Raw genomic sequence first — 18,034 nt, forward strand, 5'->3', positions numbered from 1 at the left:
ACATGCCAGAATCCAACTTCAGCAGAGACAGCTGATGATTTAAATGGCCGGTTGCCTTCGTAAGTTATGGATGTGTGAACCCTCGCCTAACTCCAGTCTTACACACATGAAAATAGGAAATGCTGTGTTTGAGGGACAGGATTTAGGATTTCCATTCTCACCTTGCCTGAGAGCCTCTCCACTGTGGTGAAAATTTGGACCTCAATTTCTAAGAGAGGAACTGTTAATGGATGACAAATTCTCAAACTTGATATTAATTGTGGCCAATACAGCTCTTCCCGCCAACAGGATCTTCTGATCTCGCTGAAGGTGACACCCACCCCCCCTCCCCCCATACCTGGTGGTGCAGCAAGCAACACAAATAGCCAATGGCTTCATCAGGACCGGAAAGTCTGTGACGGGTTTCCCGGCAGCAGAGGCAGTTTGCCAATGACGAGCCACTTGTGCTGCCAGTAAGCTCACCGCGTGAATGCCAGGAAATCCCTGCTTCTGTCTTTCTCCATGACCACCCCCCTCCCCGCCTCCCGGTGATGTGCATTGCCATGGCGGCAGAGGTGGACGCCATTGGCCGGTTTTTCTGGTTCCGCCGGTGACAACGGGATTTTCCGTTGTTCGCACCATCTGCTGCCGGGGAATCCACAGCGGGATCGTTGGGACCAGAAGATTCCACTGGCGGGAACAGCCAGAAAATCCCATCCTTTTTTTGGTGATAAATGAAAACTGACCCACTTATTCCAAAAGGTCATTGATTGGGCTGTAGTTGTGAATCTAAAGATATATCAATCCGTTATTTTTACCGATCATCCCCCAGAACTCTGGGTCATCACTTCAGGGATTTAGCACTGCAATTAGGAGAAATATTGGTCAGAATTTTCTGGCCATTCATACTGGTGGGATCTTCCAAAAACAAACAGATTTTTTACCATTATACCTATTTGTGTTTCTGAGGTAAATATTTTTGTTCTCAGAACCCTCCCTAATCACATCCCATTTATAAATTCCTATGATTATAAATTCCTTTCACCAATGTTTTGCATCCTTTTCTATTCCTTATCTCTGCTGGTTGCCCCAGTTATATTCTGGTATGTTTTGTAATCCTTCCCATTACAGCTTGGTCACTGCAACTTTACGATGCCAAGCTCCGCTAGTTTGATCTGTAATTCTAGTTTCTCTATTTTGTTCATAATACTTGTTACAATCCCCGTAGAAAGCGATAACTTTATAAAAAGATATTTGAATTTCCAGTGACTGTCTGGAAGGATCATATGACAAGATTTCAACTTTTAAGACTTTTACACTAACAAACAATCCAAAGACAACTTTGACTAAATACATTTCAGTCGGCAACTCTAAGTTACAGAGGACTTTCCCAATTTACATTTAAGAATGACCGAAAATCTTCCTCCATGGTTCTACTTTACTCTGCCCTTAACATTTCATTTTCCAGGAATTAGTCCAAAGCTATTCTAAGCTCCTGATGGCTTGCTTCCATTATCCTTTTCCAGCTGAGGAACTTCTAATTCCCCAAACTGATTTTTAAAGTTACAATTACCCTGGAAATCCCTCCATCTAGTCAAAGCTAGATGAATATTCCAGCCTTTTTTAAGTCCTGACAAGCTTGTTCTCTTCAATCTGAACACAAGCACCCACCCGCATTCTGTACGTTGAACATTGGAGACTAGCTGCCTCTATCGCCTTGCTCTCTCTCTCTCTTTCTCACAGATTCTTGCAGACTGACCTCTCTGTCAGGTTCAGGGATATCTTAAGAAAGACATTGTAACCCAATCATAAAATTGTTTGCTATGGACTCTTCTCCTTGCAAAACCCAACTCCATGGCTACATGAATCACATGGGCTTTGTATCCAGGTAGAAATGCTAATGCTAAATTAACTATTCTTTCAAACTCCATTTTGTTTTGAAATTAAATGGCCTGTTTAAGGTATAACTGTTTGTAAAATCATTCATACCAACTCCCTGTGTGACTTGGAGATTAACAATCTACCTAAAGTCACCACAGGTGCCCTTGCCATTGTCCACAGGTATGAACATTTTGAACCTTTTTCCCAGTAAGTCAATATGATTCTATCTTCAACCTTTAACAACCGAGCCATTCAAGCTTGTTGTTAGGGAGGATTTAAAGTAGTTGATATGATCCATTTTATCCTAAATGACAGAAACAGCCCCAAAACATAAGAATCTTATAAATTTCATGTTTGTAACATGCTCCAATAGCACTGGTGTAAAACTTTCACATTCTTAAACTTCACATCTATTACTTTACCACCATGCTTTTACTTCCTTTTACGAAGTAACTCACCAACATTGTTGGGCATCTCATGGATGTCTAAATGTCATTTAAAATAAATATTTTAGATAGGATTTTGCACTGAGGCAGCCCACCAATGGCTAACAGCAGGCTCTCCTTGCCCCGCCATTGCCAATGGAGTTTCCACTGAATGCACCCTTTGCCACTGGGAAACCCGTGGTGGGAGTGCGCCATCAGCGGGACTGGAAGATCCTGCCGGCGTGAATGGCCTGAATATTCCAGTCTTTGTATGAATTGATCTTTGAGTCTGGAGCTTTACATTGCATTGGTCAATTATATGACTGTGTGTCTAGTTTCCTGGTAGGTTAAATGCAGGCCTGTGAACATGTCTTGCCCTCAAGAGATTTTGGCACATTTGTTACCTTTTGGAATTCTGATTATCCTTTCACCAGGGTGGTTGAATGAGCTGGGAAAGCGGTTAGAGATGCCATACACAAACAACTCTGTTGGTGGCCCGTCTGTCAGAAGTGCCTATATTGCTGCCCTCTACTTCACCCTCAGCAGTTTAACCAGTGTCGGCTTTGGAAACGTTTCGGCAAACACCGATGCGGAGAAGATATTTTCAATTTGCACGATGCTTATCGGAGGTGAGTAACTTAGTCCAGCCATGTTCTTCTCTGATGTAAACTTATGGAAATAACAGGAAAAGGCCAATTAGTCCATCAAGCCAACCCCACATGATTAATGGAGAACGCACCTTGTCGAGATACTTCCCACTTCCACATTCACCTGTCCCTATCTCTGCAGCTTTACATCTCATTGAATTCCCACAGTACAGATGAAGGCCATTTGTCCCATCTGCACTGACAACAATCCCACCCAGGTCCTATCCCCATAACCCCACATATTTACCCTGCTAGTCCCCCTGATGCTCTTTGTCAGAGGGACATCTCGATGACTCTGACGAAGCTCAGCTCTGGCGAAGGGTCATCCAGACTCGAAACGTTGGCTCTATTCTCTCTCCACAGATGCTGTCAGACCTGCTGAATTTTTCTGGCATTTTCTGTTTTTGTAAGGAAAGCTCTAACTTAGTACACCATTCCAGCGTATCATTTCCATTCATGATATATAGAGTGAAGAGAACAGTGCCTGAGAAGCAGAAAGTATTAGCCTCTCAGTATCCATTCTGTCAAGACCTCTCGTCCTGCCATAGCTTACACAAAACTCTACTATTTGTACCTTAACTCACACCACATTCTCTGCACCCATCGTCAGTGCGCTCACTGACTTATATTAGCTCCCTGTCTGCGACATCACAATTTTACCATTTTCATTTCAAAACTGTTGATAGCTTCATCCCCTCCCAATCTCAGCGACTTTCTCGAGCTCTGCAACACTCTGTGAACGCTGTATTCCTCCAGTTCTGGCCGCTTGTGTACCCTGTATTTCTTACAGCCCACCTGTCGGTAGCAGGCCCTGATTTTACCAGCACACCCGCCCCAAAATCAGGGCGGGCGAAGCTCACAGAACAGCATTCTCCGTCGGCCTTCGGCGCGATCTTACGAGCCTCGGGTGGGCGTGCCGGTAAAATTTCGGCCACCGTCTCTCCAGACATTGAGCCCTAAACTCTGGAATTCGCCCCTCCCACCACCTCCACCACCCCCCACCCCAGCTCCCCCCCCCCCCCACCACCCCCCTGCAAACCCCCCTCCCCGCAACCCCCTCCCCCTCCCCCCCGCAACCCCCCCTCCCGCAACCCCCCCCCCCGCAAACTCCCCCCCCACCCCGCAACCGCCCCCCCCCCCCCCCCCCACAACCCCCCCCCCCCCCCAACAGGCTTCTTTACCTCAACCCTTACCTCTTTAACCTTGCAGTTAAAACTAACAGCTCTTGAAAATGTTGAGGAAAACAACAGCCAAATAACCATTAAGTGATTCTTGTTCCCTCCTTCGAGGAGAGATGTTAACTTCCCTTCCTCTCACAGTTCTGCCTATCCTATCTTTCTTTACAGCTCTGATGCATGCCGTTGTTTTTGGGAATGTCACCGCCATCATCCAGCGCATGTACTCAAGGCGCTCCCTCTACCACACTCGAATGAAGGACCTGAAAGACTTCATTCGAGTTCATCGTCTTCCTCAGCAGCTGAAACAGCGAATGCTCGAATATTTTCAGACAACATGGTCAGTGAACAATGGGATTGATGCCAATGAGGTAAAATATCCTGGACTTCTGCTCTTACGTTCATCTAGTTTGATCTATGAACTTCTAACTTCCCCGAAAGTCTGTTTGCCATGTTTAGTGTTTAATTGTTCGGTGCTTGATTATTATTGATGCTCTCTGTGCTTGATTGGTTACGCCTGGGTGTGGACTCAGAGCAAACCGTAGAAGTTCAAATTGAGTTTCAATTCAAAATTCAAATAGTGAATTCGAGTCTAGCATTCCTACTATGTCTAAATTCCCCACCATTCCAGTGCATTATTTCCATTCATGATATATAGAGAGAAGGGAACAGTACCCGAGGAGCAGAAAGTATTTGCAATATCAGCTAGCATGGGGACATGCAATGGAAGCTGGGTTGTCAGTGGGAATCTGGTGAAGTAAACACAAGATTTGCACATGGATGAGAGAGTATCCTAGGTATCATGGGAAGGATGACAGAGATGAGAGTTCAGGGCCAGGGAGGGATGAATGAGCCTGTGGGGGAAAATGTTTGACATAAAGGGCAAAGGGAGGAAGATGATGCTATAGAGACAGCTATATAAATCAGTAAATCAATTAGGGACAGTAATTGTAACAGTAACAGCGTATTATCGCTAGACTATTAATCCAGAAACTCAGTTAATATTCTGGGGACCCAGGTTCGAATCCCACTACGGCAGATGATAGAATTTGAATTCAGTTTAAAAAAATCTGGAATTAACAATCTACTGATGACCATGAAACCATGGTCGGAAAAACCCATCTGGTTCAATAATGCCCTTTAGGGAAGGAAATCTGCTGTCCTTACCTGGTCTGGCCTACATGTGACTCCAGATCCACAGCAATGTGGTTGACTTTCAACTGCCCTCTGAAATGACCTAGCAAGCTACTCAGTTCAAGGGTGACTAGGGATGGGCAATAAATGCTGACCAGTCAGTGATGTCCATGTCCTACAAATGAATAAAAAAAAGGAAACCATGTGCTCTTTGGGCTTGAGGTTGAAGGGGTAGCAGAGAGGGTTTAAGAAGATGGACAGCAATGAAGAAAAGAGGCCGGGATTATTTTTGCTTTTTAGGATGTTTTCAGAGTAATAAGGCCCAAAAGTACTTCGGACAGCAGTGCTAACCTCTGTGCCACCGTGCCATCCCAATATAATGGTATACTCATTCAAAAATGCCCCAAGACCATGTTGCAACTCTAGCTAACAGGGCAGGCAGTCATTTTGCTGATTCTCCTCTGCTGTTGAGCTTCTGAACCAGCCTTTGTGAGCTGCTCATGCAAGTAGCATGAGGACTCTTCTCCAGAGTCGTGTGGCTAAGGTTGCAGGAACTGCTAGCATTAGCCTCTGTCACTTTGCTCAGTGATGTTGCAGGTTGGTTTCTACGATGTTAAATATGGGGCAGCACGGTGGCACAGTGGTTAGCACTGCTGCCTCACAGCTCCAGGGATCCGGGTTCGATTCCCGGCTTGGGTCACTGTCTGTGTGGAGTCTGCACGTTCTCCCCGTGTCTGCGTGGGTTTCCTCCGGGTGCTCTGGTTTCCTCCCACAGTCCAAAGATGTGCGGATTAGGTGGATTGGCCAAGCTAAATTCTCCCTCTATGTACCCGAACAGGTGTCGGAGTATGGCGACTAGGGGATTTTCACAGTAACTTCATTGTAGCGTGATTGTAAGCCTACTTGTGACGAATAAATAAACTTTAATTTTAAAAAACAATATATGGGGGTTCTTTTCTTTAACCTGCCCCAGGGCAATGTTTTTCCTTTTGGCCTTCTAAAGAGGAAAAGACAATGGGTGGAATTTGCAAGTCCACTGCCCAGATGAGCTAGGAGCCAGGGGAGAGTTTTAATCAGGTGGGAGAGTGTCAGGTGAGGGCCCTGCCACTCTCCTCCATCTGCACCAATTAAATCCAGAGCTGGAAGGTTTGTGAATGGCTTCCCTCTAAAGCCAATTATGCCCTCCGAAGGGCCTCATTCTGCCTCCACTGGTATTCAACCAGTGGCAGACTGGGTGGTCACCATTGAGGTGACTGTGTGTTTGGGATTGGGAAGGGGTAGCCTGTTTGGAAATGGCCGCCTGCTCTTGACTCTGACACCCACCCCCCCCATCCCCACCACCATCTGCCACCATCCCCCCACCACCACCCCCATTCTGCTGTCAGTGTCCTGTAACAAGGGGCCCTTATTGATGCTGAACGTCTGGTAGGTGCATTGCCGGCAGTTACCATGGCTCTCCTGGTGCAATGAAGAGCAGCCCAGCCTCTGATTGGGGCTGGGGCCCTTGATCCCGCCATTGGCCACTCATTTAGTGGGCCTCCACCAAAGAAGGTGACACTGTGCTCTTACCGTCTCTCAACCCCAGGGGGCTGAGACTCCTGTCCCCCGGGGCTGAGACTCCTGTGGGTGAAATGGTAAAATTCCAGCCATCGTAGTTATTTTAAGACAATTTATTAGTGTCACAAGTAGGCTTACATTAACAGTGCAATTAAGTTACTGTGAAAATCCCCTAGTCGCCATACTCCGACACCTGTTTGGGTACCTGAGGGAGAATTTAGCATGGCCAATGCACCTAACCAGCACGTCTTTCGGACTGCGGGAGGAAACTGGAGCACGTGGAGGAAACCCATGGAGACACGGGGAGAACGTGCAGACTCCGCACAGACAGTGGCCCAAGCTGGGAATCGTATCCAGATCCCTGGCGCTGTGAGGCAGCAATGCTAACCACTGTGCCACTGTGCCTCCCATAAAGTGGGAGAAAGTGTAGCTTATGAAAGGGCAGCAATATGATGGATGCAAAATGAGTTTGTAATCAGTGGGGGGTGGGGGGGTGGGGGAAGAGGTGCGAGATGCAGCTGATTTTAGATAATGCCCTCTTATAATTGCTGCCCACTCTTATCATTTCCTCCTCCTCTTCCTGGCCCTCTGCTCAATTGCCCAGTTGGTTAGCAATCAGAGTTGGCGATCCGCTGGTTGTGGGTAGGAAGCTGGCAGCTTGTTGGCGAAGGCGGGTTACCAGTCTGATCGGCTACGGTCAGGGTGCCACCCATGCCTTTGATAGAAATGGTTGAATTGGAACGCGTCCCAAAATTCACCTCAACATCAAGTGATGCCTTTAATTACACTATTGTGAATATACATTGAGTCCTTTGCACATACCGGGATTTCAGTTCAAATCTTCCCTTCATCTTCTGCAGCTTTTACGCGATTTCCCAGACGAGCTCCGTGCCGACATTGCTATGCATCTGAACAAGGAGATTCTGCAGTTACCCCTCTTTATATCGGCCAGTCGTGGGTGCCTGAGATCATTGTCGCTCCACATCAAGACCTCTTTCTGCGCCCCAGGAGAGTACCTCATCAGGCAGGGCGACGCTTTGCAAGCTAACTACTTTGTGTGTTCAGGCTCGATGGAAGTTCTGAAAGATAACATGGTCCTGGCAATTCTTGGTAAGAGCTAACAGCATTTCAACTTGACATGGGTAACTATCTTTCTCACATGACGTTTTATGCAACTTGACATGGTCTTCCCTTGATTGTGGTAATCGGAAGGGGAGGCGATGGCCTAGTGGTATTATCGCCAGACTATTAATCCAGAAACAAAACTAGAAAATGCTGGAAAATCTCAGCAGGTCTGACAGCGTCTACGGAGAGAGAACAGAACCAATGTTTCACGTCTAGCTGACCCTTCATCAGAGCTCCCGACAAAAGGGACAAAGGGTCATCCTGACTCGAAACATTGGCTCTGTTCTCCCTCCTCAGATGCTGTCAGACCTGCTGAGATTTTCTGGCATTTTCTACTATTGTTTCAGATTCCAGCACCTGCAGTATTTTGCCTTTATACTAATCCAGAAACTCAGCTAATGTTCTGGAGACCCGTGTTCGAATCCTGCCACGACAGTTAATGGAATTTGAATTCACTAAAAAAAAACTGGAATTAAGAATCTGCTGATGACCATGAAATCATTGTCGATTGTTGGGAAAAACACATCTGGTTCACTAATGTCCTTTAGGAAAGGAAATCTGCCGTCCTTACCTGGTCTGACCTAGGCGTGACTCCAGAGCCACAGCAATGTGGTTGATTCTCAACTGCCCTCTAAACAAGGGCAACTCGGGATGGGCAAAAAAGCTGGCCAGCCAGTGATGCCCATGTCCGATGAATGAATGAAAAAGCGGCTTGCTCAAAGAGATAGGTTTTAAGGAACATTTTTAAAAAGTGATGTAGAAAGACATAGGTTTAAGACTTTAGCAGCTGATGACATAGCCACCAATCTATACCTTGATAGAATTAATTAAGTTTGGGCAGCACAGTTGCACAGTGGTTAGCACTGCTGCCTCACAGAGCCAAGGACCCAAGTTCGATTCCAGGCTTGGGTCACTGTCTGTGTGGAGTTTGCACGTCCTTCCTGTGTGTGCGGGGTTTCCTCCGGGTGCTCCGGTTTCCCTCCCACAGTCCGAAAGATGTGCTGGTCAGGTACATTGGCCATGCTAAATTCACTATCAGTGTACCCGAATGGGCGCCGAAGGGGGATTTTCACAGTGACTTCATTGCAGTGTTAATGTAAGTCTACTTGTGACATTAATAAATAAATGAAGTTTCCATTCATTTCCTTGACCGAGTTTTGGCTTATTAAGCTCAAGTGTTCTTCAGTGGCACAGATCGGTTTCGCATTTCTCAGTGTGTCAGCTTTAAGTAACTTCAAGAAACCGTTACTTAAATCAGCCTGGCATACAATGCTAACACATCTCATTGTTGGCAGACATGCAATGTTTTACGCCAGGTGTTGATGCTGGTAAATAAGAATCAGCAGGAATTTAAACTTCACTCATTACTAGTCCATCACCATTAAGTTTTCATTGTCCCTGTTTAAGTGATATTTCAATCTGATTCTTCTGATGCTGTGGATGGAACTGTGGGAGACGAAGATATTGAACAGTTTGGATGACCTATTTTTCTGCAGCGAAGCTCCATAGATCTAGTTTTGAAAGATTTGAAATTTCCATCCAGAAATGGAATGCACTCCTGCCTCACAGCACCTGTGTCCCGGGTTCAATTCTGCCCTTAGGTCACTGTCTGTGTGGAGTTTACCTGTTCTTCCCGAGTCTGTGTGGGTTTCTTCCGGGTGCTCCGGTTTCCTCCTACACTCCAAAGATGTGCAGGTTGGGTGGCTTGGCCATACTAAAAATGCCCCTTAGTGTCCCAAGATGTGCAGGTTAGGGGCATTAGCGAGGTAAATGTGTGGGGTTATGGGAATAGGAAGGGAGTGGGCCTGGGTGAGATGCTCTGTCGGAGGGTCGATGCAGTTTCAATGGGCTGAATGGCCTTCTTCTGCACTGTAGGGAATCTATGATTCATAGTATCATAAGGTGTTCTAGAACAAAAACAACCCATTCAAATCATCAAGACTATTCCAGTAATAAAAAATAGAAAATGTTGAAGAAACTTAACAGGTCATAGAGGTTTACAGCATGGAAACAGGCCCTTCGGTCCAACTTATCCATCCCGCCTTTTTTTTTAAACGACTAAGCTAGTCCCAATTGTCAGCGTTTGGCCCATATCCCTCTATACCCATCGTACCCAGGCAACTCGGCAACGGGAGGATAACAGTCTAAACGCTTTTTAAAGACAAAATTGTACCCGCCTCTATTACTGCCTCTGGCAGCTTGTTCCAGACACTCACCACCCTCTGTGTGAAAAAATTGTCCCTCTGGACCCTTTGTATCTCTCCCCTCTCACCTTAAACCTATGCCCTCCAGTTTTAGGCTCCCCTACTTTGGAAAAAGATATTGACTATCTAGCTGATCTATGCCCCTCATTATTTTATAGACCTCTATAAGATCACCCCTAAGCCTCCTACGCTCCAGAGAAAAAGGCCCAGTCTATCCAGCCTCACTTTATAACTGAAACCATCAAGTCGTGGTAGCATCCTAGTAAATCTTTTCTACACTCTTTCTAGTTTTATAATATCCTTTCTATAATAGGGTGACCGGAACTGTACACAGTATTCCAAGTGTGGCCTTACCAATGTCTTCAACAAGACATCCCAACTCCTCAATTCAATGTTCTGACCAGTGAAACCAAGCATGCTGAATGCCTTCTTCACCACTCTGTCCACCTGTGACTCCACTTTCAAGGAGCTATGAACCTGTACCCCTAGACCTCTTTGTTCTGTAACTCTCCCCAACACCCTACCATTAACTGAGCAAGTCCTGCCCTGGCTTGATCTACCAAAATGCATCACCTCACATTTATCTAAATTAAACTCCATCTGCCATTCATCAGCCCACTGGCCCAATTGATCAAGATCCCGATGCAATCCTCGATAACCTTCTTCACTGTCCACTATGCTACCAATCTTGGTGTCATCTGCAAACTTACTAACAATGCCTCCTATATTCTCATCCAAGTCATTAATATAAATGACAAGTAACAGTGGACCCAGCACCAATCCCTGAGGCACACTGCTGATCACAGGCCTCCAGTTTGAAAAACAACTCTCTACAACCACCCTCTGTCTCCTGTCAAGAAGCCAATTTTGTATCCAATTGGCTACTCCACCTTGGATCCCTTGAGATTTAACCTTATGCAACAACCTACCATGCGGTACCTTGTCAAAGGCCTTGCTAAAGTCCATGCAGACAACATCAATCATACTGCGCTCATCTACCTTCTTGGTTACCCCTTCAAAGAACTCAGTCAAATTTGTGAGACCTGATTTTCCACTCACAAAGCCATGCTGACTGTCCCTAATCAGTCCTTGACTCTCTAAATGCCTGTAGATCCTATCTCTCAGAATACCTTCTAACAACTTACCCACCACAGATGTGAGGCTCACTGGTCTGTAGTTCCCAGGCTTTTCCCTGCAACCCTTTTTAAACAAAGGCACAACATTTGCCACCCTCCAATCTTCAGGTCTGGCAGCATCTCTGGAGAGAGAAACAGTTAACATTTCGACTCCATTCCCCTCACATACAGCGCCAGCCTTAACCCCCAAACCCCAACCCCTACTCCCCTCATCCTCTCACGTAGACTCTTCTTCCGAGCTGGTCTATTCCAATACTCTTCTCCATCCGAGTTGCCTGGTCTAAATCGCACTCTTATGCTCACAACTTTTAACATTGGTTTTTTTGACTCAATTTTCTTTTAAGAACAGTTTGGGATATTCATCATTAAGGTGACATAGCCTCAGCAATGCAGCACCATGGACAAGACCAGAGGAAATGGGTGAGGAAACTTGATTCTGTAAATTGAAGGAAACAGTGGAAAGAGTTCAGTGAATGAGGGAAGAAGAGTGTCTCCATCAACTGGGCCTTGGCAGGGCTGCAATTGAAGGGACGCACACTTACAGAGAACGTAGGTGCCCTAACGTTTTTGAGGCAAGTTTTCTTTTTGATTGCCGCAAATAACCTTGAACGGTTCAAACACCCACCCAGTAGAACTCCTCCCCTGCTACAAAAGGGACAGACTGTGCAGCTGCAGATAAAGTATTAAAGTTTATTTATTAGTCCCAAGTAGGCTTACATTAACACTGCAATGAAGTTACTGTGAAAATCCTCTCGTCGCCACACTCCCGGCGTCTTTTCGGGTACACTGAGGGAGAATTTAGCATGGTCAATGCACCTAACCAGCACGTCTTTTGGACTGTGGGAGGAAACCGGAGCACCCGGAGGAAACCCACGTAGACACGGGAAGAACGTGCAGACTCCGCACAGACAGTGACCCACGCCGGGAATCAAACCCGGGTCCCTGACGTTGTGAGACAACAGTGCTAACCATTCTGTCACCGTGCCGCCCATAAAGTGGGAGAATGTGTAGCTTGTGAAAGGGCAACAATATAATGGATTCAAAATGAGGTTGGGGGGAGGTGAGAGGAATGAGGTAGAGCTGATTTTTGATAATGCCCTCTTATAACTACTGCCACTCTTACGACTTCCTCCTCCGCCTGGCCCCTTGCTCAGTTGCTCAGTTGGTTGGCAATTAGAGGTGGATAGTGATCCGCTGGTTGTGGGTAAGAAGCTGGCATCTTGTTGGTGATGGCGGGTTACCAGTCTGATGGTCAGGGTGGCTGGCCTCAAGTTTATGAGTTGGCTGACTTTCTCGTTCTATGTGGCATAGGGGAGGTGAAGACCTAGTGGTATTATCGCTAGATCACTGATCCAAAAACCCAGCTAATGTTCTGGGGACCCCGGTTTGAATCCTGCCACGGCAGAATAGGTGGAATTTGAATTTAATTGAACAAAAATTTAGAACTAAGAACCTACTGATGACCATGAAACCATTGTCGGAAAAACCCATCTGTTTCACTAATGCCCTTTGTAGAAGGAAATCTGCCGTCCTTACCCTGGTCTGGCCTACATGTGACCCCAGAGCCACAGAAATGTCATAGAGGTTTACAGCATGGAAACAGACCCTTTGGCCCAACTTGTCCATGCTGCCCTTTTTTTAAAACCACTAAGCTAGTCCCAATTGCCCACATCTGGCCCATATCCCTCTATAGCCATCAAGCTAATTTTGTATCCATTTGGCTACCTTACCCTAGATCCCGTGAGATTTAACCTCATACAATGTGGTTGACTTTCAACTGCCTTCGGGCAACTAGGGATGGACAATAAATGCTGGCCAGCCAGCGACGCCCATGTCCCATGAATGAATAAAACAAAGCTGCAGATTGAGTCCACTTTGTTGTACTCTCTGTTGTACTTTAATATCCACATTATAAAGTTGAATTACAGTTCGCATTTCCCATTTTGTCACTAGAAGGATTGAGACTTGCAAAAAGACAAACCTCTATGCATTAAATTTGCCACTGTACTACTGTGGGCGTGGGGCAAAATATGGCTCTATTACAGTGCTAACTGTCGAAACAAGTCAGTTTGGATGGCACAAATTGTTTCACATCCAATTAATTACTGTTTGTTTGGAAGTGTAGTCACTGTTGTGTGTGCAGGCAGACTGTGCCACAAATAGCAAATGAAATGAACAAACAACTTAAAAGGTAAAATGCTGTTGAAGAACTCCTTGCTTATCTAGCAACTCGTCTCGTGGGATCTTCCACTCGAACAGCCCTCAACTCCCAACAGCGCAGCACTTCGCCAGCACTGCTTTGGAAGTGCGAGCCTGGATTATACGGAGTGGGGTTCGAATCCACAAACTTCCTCACTCCCAGATGGCAGTGCCCCTAACTGAGCCAAACAGACAAGTGTGAAGAAAGAATGAGGCAAATTGTTAACGGTAAAAATAAACTCTGCCAGTTTGCAAGAAGGAGTTGGCGATTCTCCGTCCACGTTGCGCCATCATGTCTGGTCTCCATCTGTGGAGACCAGTAGTGATTTGCTCCAGCGCCATATGGGCGGCACGGTAGCACAGTGGTTAGCACTGCTGCTTCACAGCTCCAGGGTCCCGGGTTCGATTCCCGGCTCGGGTCACTGTCTGTGTGGAGTTTGCACATTCTCCTCGTGTCTGCGTGGGTTTACTCCGGGTGCTCCGGTTTCCTCCCACAGTCCAAAGATGTGCGGGTTAGGTTGATTGGCCAGGTTAAAAAAAAAATTGCCCCTTAGAGTCCTGGGATGCGTAGGTTAGAGGGATTAGCGGGTAAATATGTGGGGGTGGGGCCTGGGTGGGATTGTGGTCGGTGCAGACTCGATGGGCCGAATGGCCTCCTTCTGCACTGTAGGGTTTCTATGATTCTATCACGCCAACAGGTGGGGACATCGAACCTTTCCGGAAGACGCAGCGTCAAGTTGGCGATTCCCTGTCCACATTGCGCCTCGTGCAATTCCCGCTATATTGGGAAAATACCAGGAAAGCCCTGGAACGGGATTGCGCCAAACAGTTTATGATGTTCCTGGGCCACCCCAGTAGAGGTAATCAGATTCGTGCCCAGGGAGGTGGTGAACCTGATTGCATATTCAAATTTGTTTAAATGAATGGGAAAGTCGGCTTGACGCCAAACCTTCTGGGAACGTGCAACGTTCCCACCCGTTGGTGTGACCTGGCGCCTGGAGATGGAGACCAGATACGAGGGCAATGCCATTGTAGCCCTGGCATTGCCAGATTGGCATTGCAAAGTTGTCACTACCTGGGTACCAGGGGGCAATGCCAAAGTGATGGGGCCTGAATGAGATACGGCATGAAGAGGGCGGGGCAGGAAGGACAAGCCATTGGGAGGGCCCTGATGCCAGCAATCTATGTTTGGGGGTGAGTGGAGGAGGGAGGGGAGAATCAGGCCGGTGATTTATGTTCCGGGGGGAATCAGGTTGATGATCTATGTTCGGGGAGGGATCGGGGGGAATCAGGTTGGTGATCTATGTTCGGGGTGGGATCGGGCGGGAATCAGGCTGGTGATCTATGTTCTGGGGGGATCGGAGGGGCTCAGGCTGGTGATCTATGTTCGGGGGGGGGAATCAGGTTGGTGATCTATGTTTGGGGAGGGATCGGGGGGGAAATCAGATTGGTGATCTATGTTCAGGGGGGTGGGGAGGGGGAAACCAGGCTGGTGATTTATGTTCGGGGGGGATTAAGGGCCATGATTATGTTTGCGGGGGGTTGGGAGGAATCAGGCTGGTGATCTATGTTCTGGGGGAGTCGGTGGGGGGGGGATCAGGTTGGGGATCTATGTTTGGAGGGGGTGGGGAGGAATCAGACTGGTGATCTATGTTAGGGGGGGAAGGCGAATCCGACTGGTGATCTATGTTCGGGGGTGGGGATTAAGGGTGATGATCTATGTTTTGGGGGGACGGTGATTGGGGGGAATCAGGCTGGTGATCTATGTTCGGGGGAGTGGGGATTAAAGGTCATGATCTATGCTTGGGGGAGATTGGGGGGCATCAGGCTGGAGATCTATGTTCAGGGGGAGATCAGGTTGGTGATCTATGTTTGGGGATGGGGATTAAGGGTGATGATCTATGTTTTGGGGGATGATTGGGGGGAATCTATGGAGATCTATGTTCTGGGGCGACAGGCGGGCGGCGGGGGCATCGTGCCATCAATGAGGGAGGTTCCAATGTCCGTGGAATGGATTTTAATTTCACTTTGAGATCGGCACCCTGATCTCTGTGAAGCCAGGCTTCCTGGTGTGTTTACCCCCGACCTCCCCCCCCCCCCGCCCCCCAATGGCAAAATATGGGAAGAGGTCACTGGGACATCTGCCTCTTTCTCTGTGGGGAGAAACACGCCGGTTTTCTGAGTGGATCTGACACTTGGCCAATCTTTTCAGAGAATTCTGCCCCACATATAGAAAGCAGCAGTGTGAAAACGTATGGAAATTGCTAGCTCCTGCTGCTCTTTTAGATTCCCAACCTTGGTGGCTTTCCTTTATCTCACATTCCAAGTACAGTCTCCTTAAAATAACGCTGTCTCATTTTGAGCAACACTGACCCTGGAATAGGTGAAATTTCTGTCAAAGCACCAATCAGTTTATTTTGTTTATGTACTGAAAACCCACAGTGATACTGCTGCAGTTGCTAAGCTACGGGTTTATATAATATGAGTAGGAGGGAGTTATTTCGTTCAGAATCAGTTTTATGTAATAGGCACTGTGAAAGTGAGAACTGGTGGCAATTTCTTTTTTGGCAAACTAACAGCTAACTCCCTTCTCTAACTCCTTTCCAACTGTTAAACAATTTACCTCAGCCTCTCCTTTAGTCCTTTCTGCCATTATTGAAACAACAGAGGCAGCAGCTAGTTATAAGCGGGGGCGGTGAGGGGGGTTGGGGGGGGGCGGTGGTGAGATTCTGCAGTACTCTCACTGAGAGGCTTGTTTTGAAGAAGGTCTTAATAAGTCCAAGAACTGCACCAAGCAGACACCACTCCAGGGACCCGGGTTCGATTCCTGGCTTGGGTGACCATCTGTGTGGAGTTTGTACGTTCTCCCCATGTCTGCATGGGTTTCCTCCCACAGTCCAAAGAGGTGCTGGTTTGGGGCTTTGACAAAGGGTCATCTGGACTCGAAACGTCAGCTCTTTTCTCTCCTGCCAGACCTGCTGAGATTTTCCAGCGTTTTCTCTTTTGGTTGCTGGTTTGGGGCATTGGCCGTGCTAAATTCCCCCTCCATGTACCCAAACAGGCGCTGGAGTGTGGCGACTCAGGGATTTTCACAGTTACTTCATTGTAGTGTTAATGTAAGCCTACTTGTGACTACAGTGTTAATGTAAGCCTACTAGTAAATAAGCTTTAACTTTAATAACCTTTGGAAGCACTGTGTGAATTTACAGCACTCAAAAGCAAAACTGAAGTGAGATTCTTTCGCATTATAATTTTCAGCCCATGTGGATCCTGGGGATTTTTCATCCGATTCTGTGCAATTCATTAGAAATAGACTAGTTCCTCACACCTTCACTTTAATTCCCCCTACGTGCTTGGAGTCACCCGACTCTCGAAATAACAAATTGATTCACTGAAATAAAAATGTTATTTGGTATTGACAGTGAAAAGGAAGCTCAACGGAGCTCAAAATAAAATCATAGATCATAGAATCCCTACAGTGCAGAAGGAGGCCATTTGGCCCATCGAGTCTGCACCGACAACAATCCCACCTACCCCCTATCCCGGTAACCCCACATATTTACCCCGCTAATCCCTCTAACCTACGCATCCCAGGGCACTACGGGGCCATTTAGCATGGCCAATGCACCTAACCCGCACATCTTTGGACAGTGGGCGGAAACCGGAGCACCTGGAGGAAACCCACACGCAGACACGAGGAGAACAGGCAAACTCCACACGGACAGTGACCCAAGCTGGGAATCGAACCCAGGTCCCTGGACCTGTGAGGCAGCAGTGCTAATCACTGTGCCACCGACATCAATGCATCAATTTCAGTTGAAAACGACTGCAACGCTCTGTTAAACTGATCTCTTTGGACTAACTTAAACAGATTCACATCTGCAAAAGTGAGAACTGGAGTGATAAAAGCAAATCACCAATGCAAATTAATAACTTCAAGTATCTTTCTTAAAATTATGATTTTGTAAGGTTTAGAACCATGAAAATATATCTTGAATTTTACTGTTGTCATCGCTGACCCCAATGGATTTTCATTCCATTTTCACCTGTAGAAACAGCAAATGTTGGAATAGCAATTGTCAGCCAGTTGGTGATATAAAATTACATCCATTACAAGCTAGTTTAAAACTTCAAACTCATTTAAAAGTGGGATCCTTACAGCTAGCAGGGCAAGATCCTTTCAACCCATCATAGAAACCCTACAGTGCAAAAGGAGGCCATTTGGCCCACCGAGTCTACACCAACTCTCCGGTAGAATATCTTGCCCAATCCCTGTAACCCCACATATTTACCCCGCTAATCCCCCTAACCTACACATCTTGGGACACTAAGGGGCAATTAAGCATGGCCAATCCATCTAACCTGCAGGTCTTTAGACTGTGGGAGGAAACCCGAGCACCCGGAGGAAACCCATGCAGACACAAGTAGAATGTGCCAACTCCACACTGACAGTCACCCAAGTTGAGGCTGGATTTGAACCAGGCTCCCATTGTGAAGAAACACTGGTGAAACATCCAGCACTAAATCAAAAGAGTCTCTGAAGAAATCCTGGTCTGGAAAAGCCAAATGTAA

At 46.8% G+C, this 18,034-nt stretch overlaps 1 protein-coding gene across 1 annotated transcript in view; it reads left to right on the forward strand.

The window, feature by feature from the left end:
* The window catches only part of LOC144500280 (voltage-gated delayed rectifier potassium channel KCNH8-like), a 203,428-nt gene that overhangs the window by 119,003 nt on the left and 66,391 nt on the right, over positions 1-18,034 (forward strand). The window contains exons 8-10 of the mRNA XM_078222956.1: positions 2,720-2,914; positions 4,279-4,478; positions 7,659-7,908. Of these exons, the coding sequence (XP_078079082.1) occupies positions 2,720-2,914; positions 4,279-4,478; positions 7,659-7,908 (645 nt within the window). The remainder of the gene's footprint in view (positions 1-2,719; positions 2,915-4,278; positions 4,479-7,658; positions 7,909-18,034) is intronic.

The sequence above is a fragment of the Mustelus asterias genome, chromosome 11 (assembly GCF_964213995.1).
Source record: "Mustelus asterias chromosome 11, sMusAst1.hap1.1, whole genome shotgun sequence".
In the NCBI taxonomy this organism is placed as follows: Eukaryota; Metazoa; Chordata; class Chondrichthyes; order Carcharhiniformes; family Triakidae; genus Mustelus; species Mustelus asterias.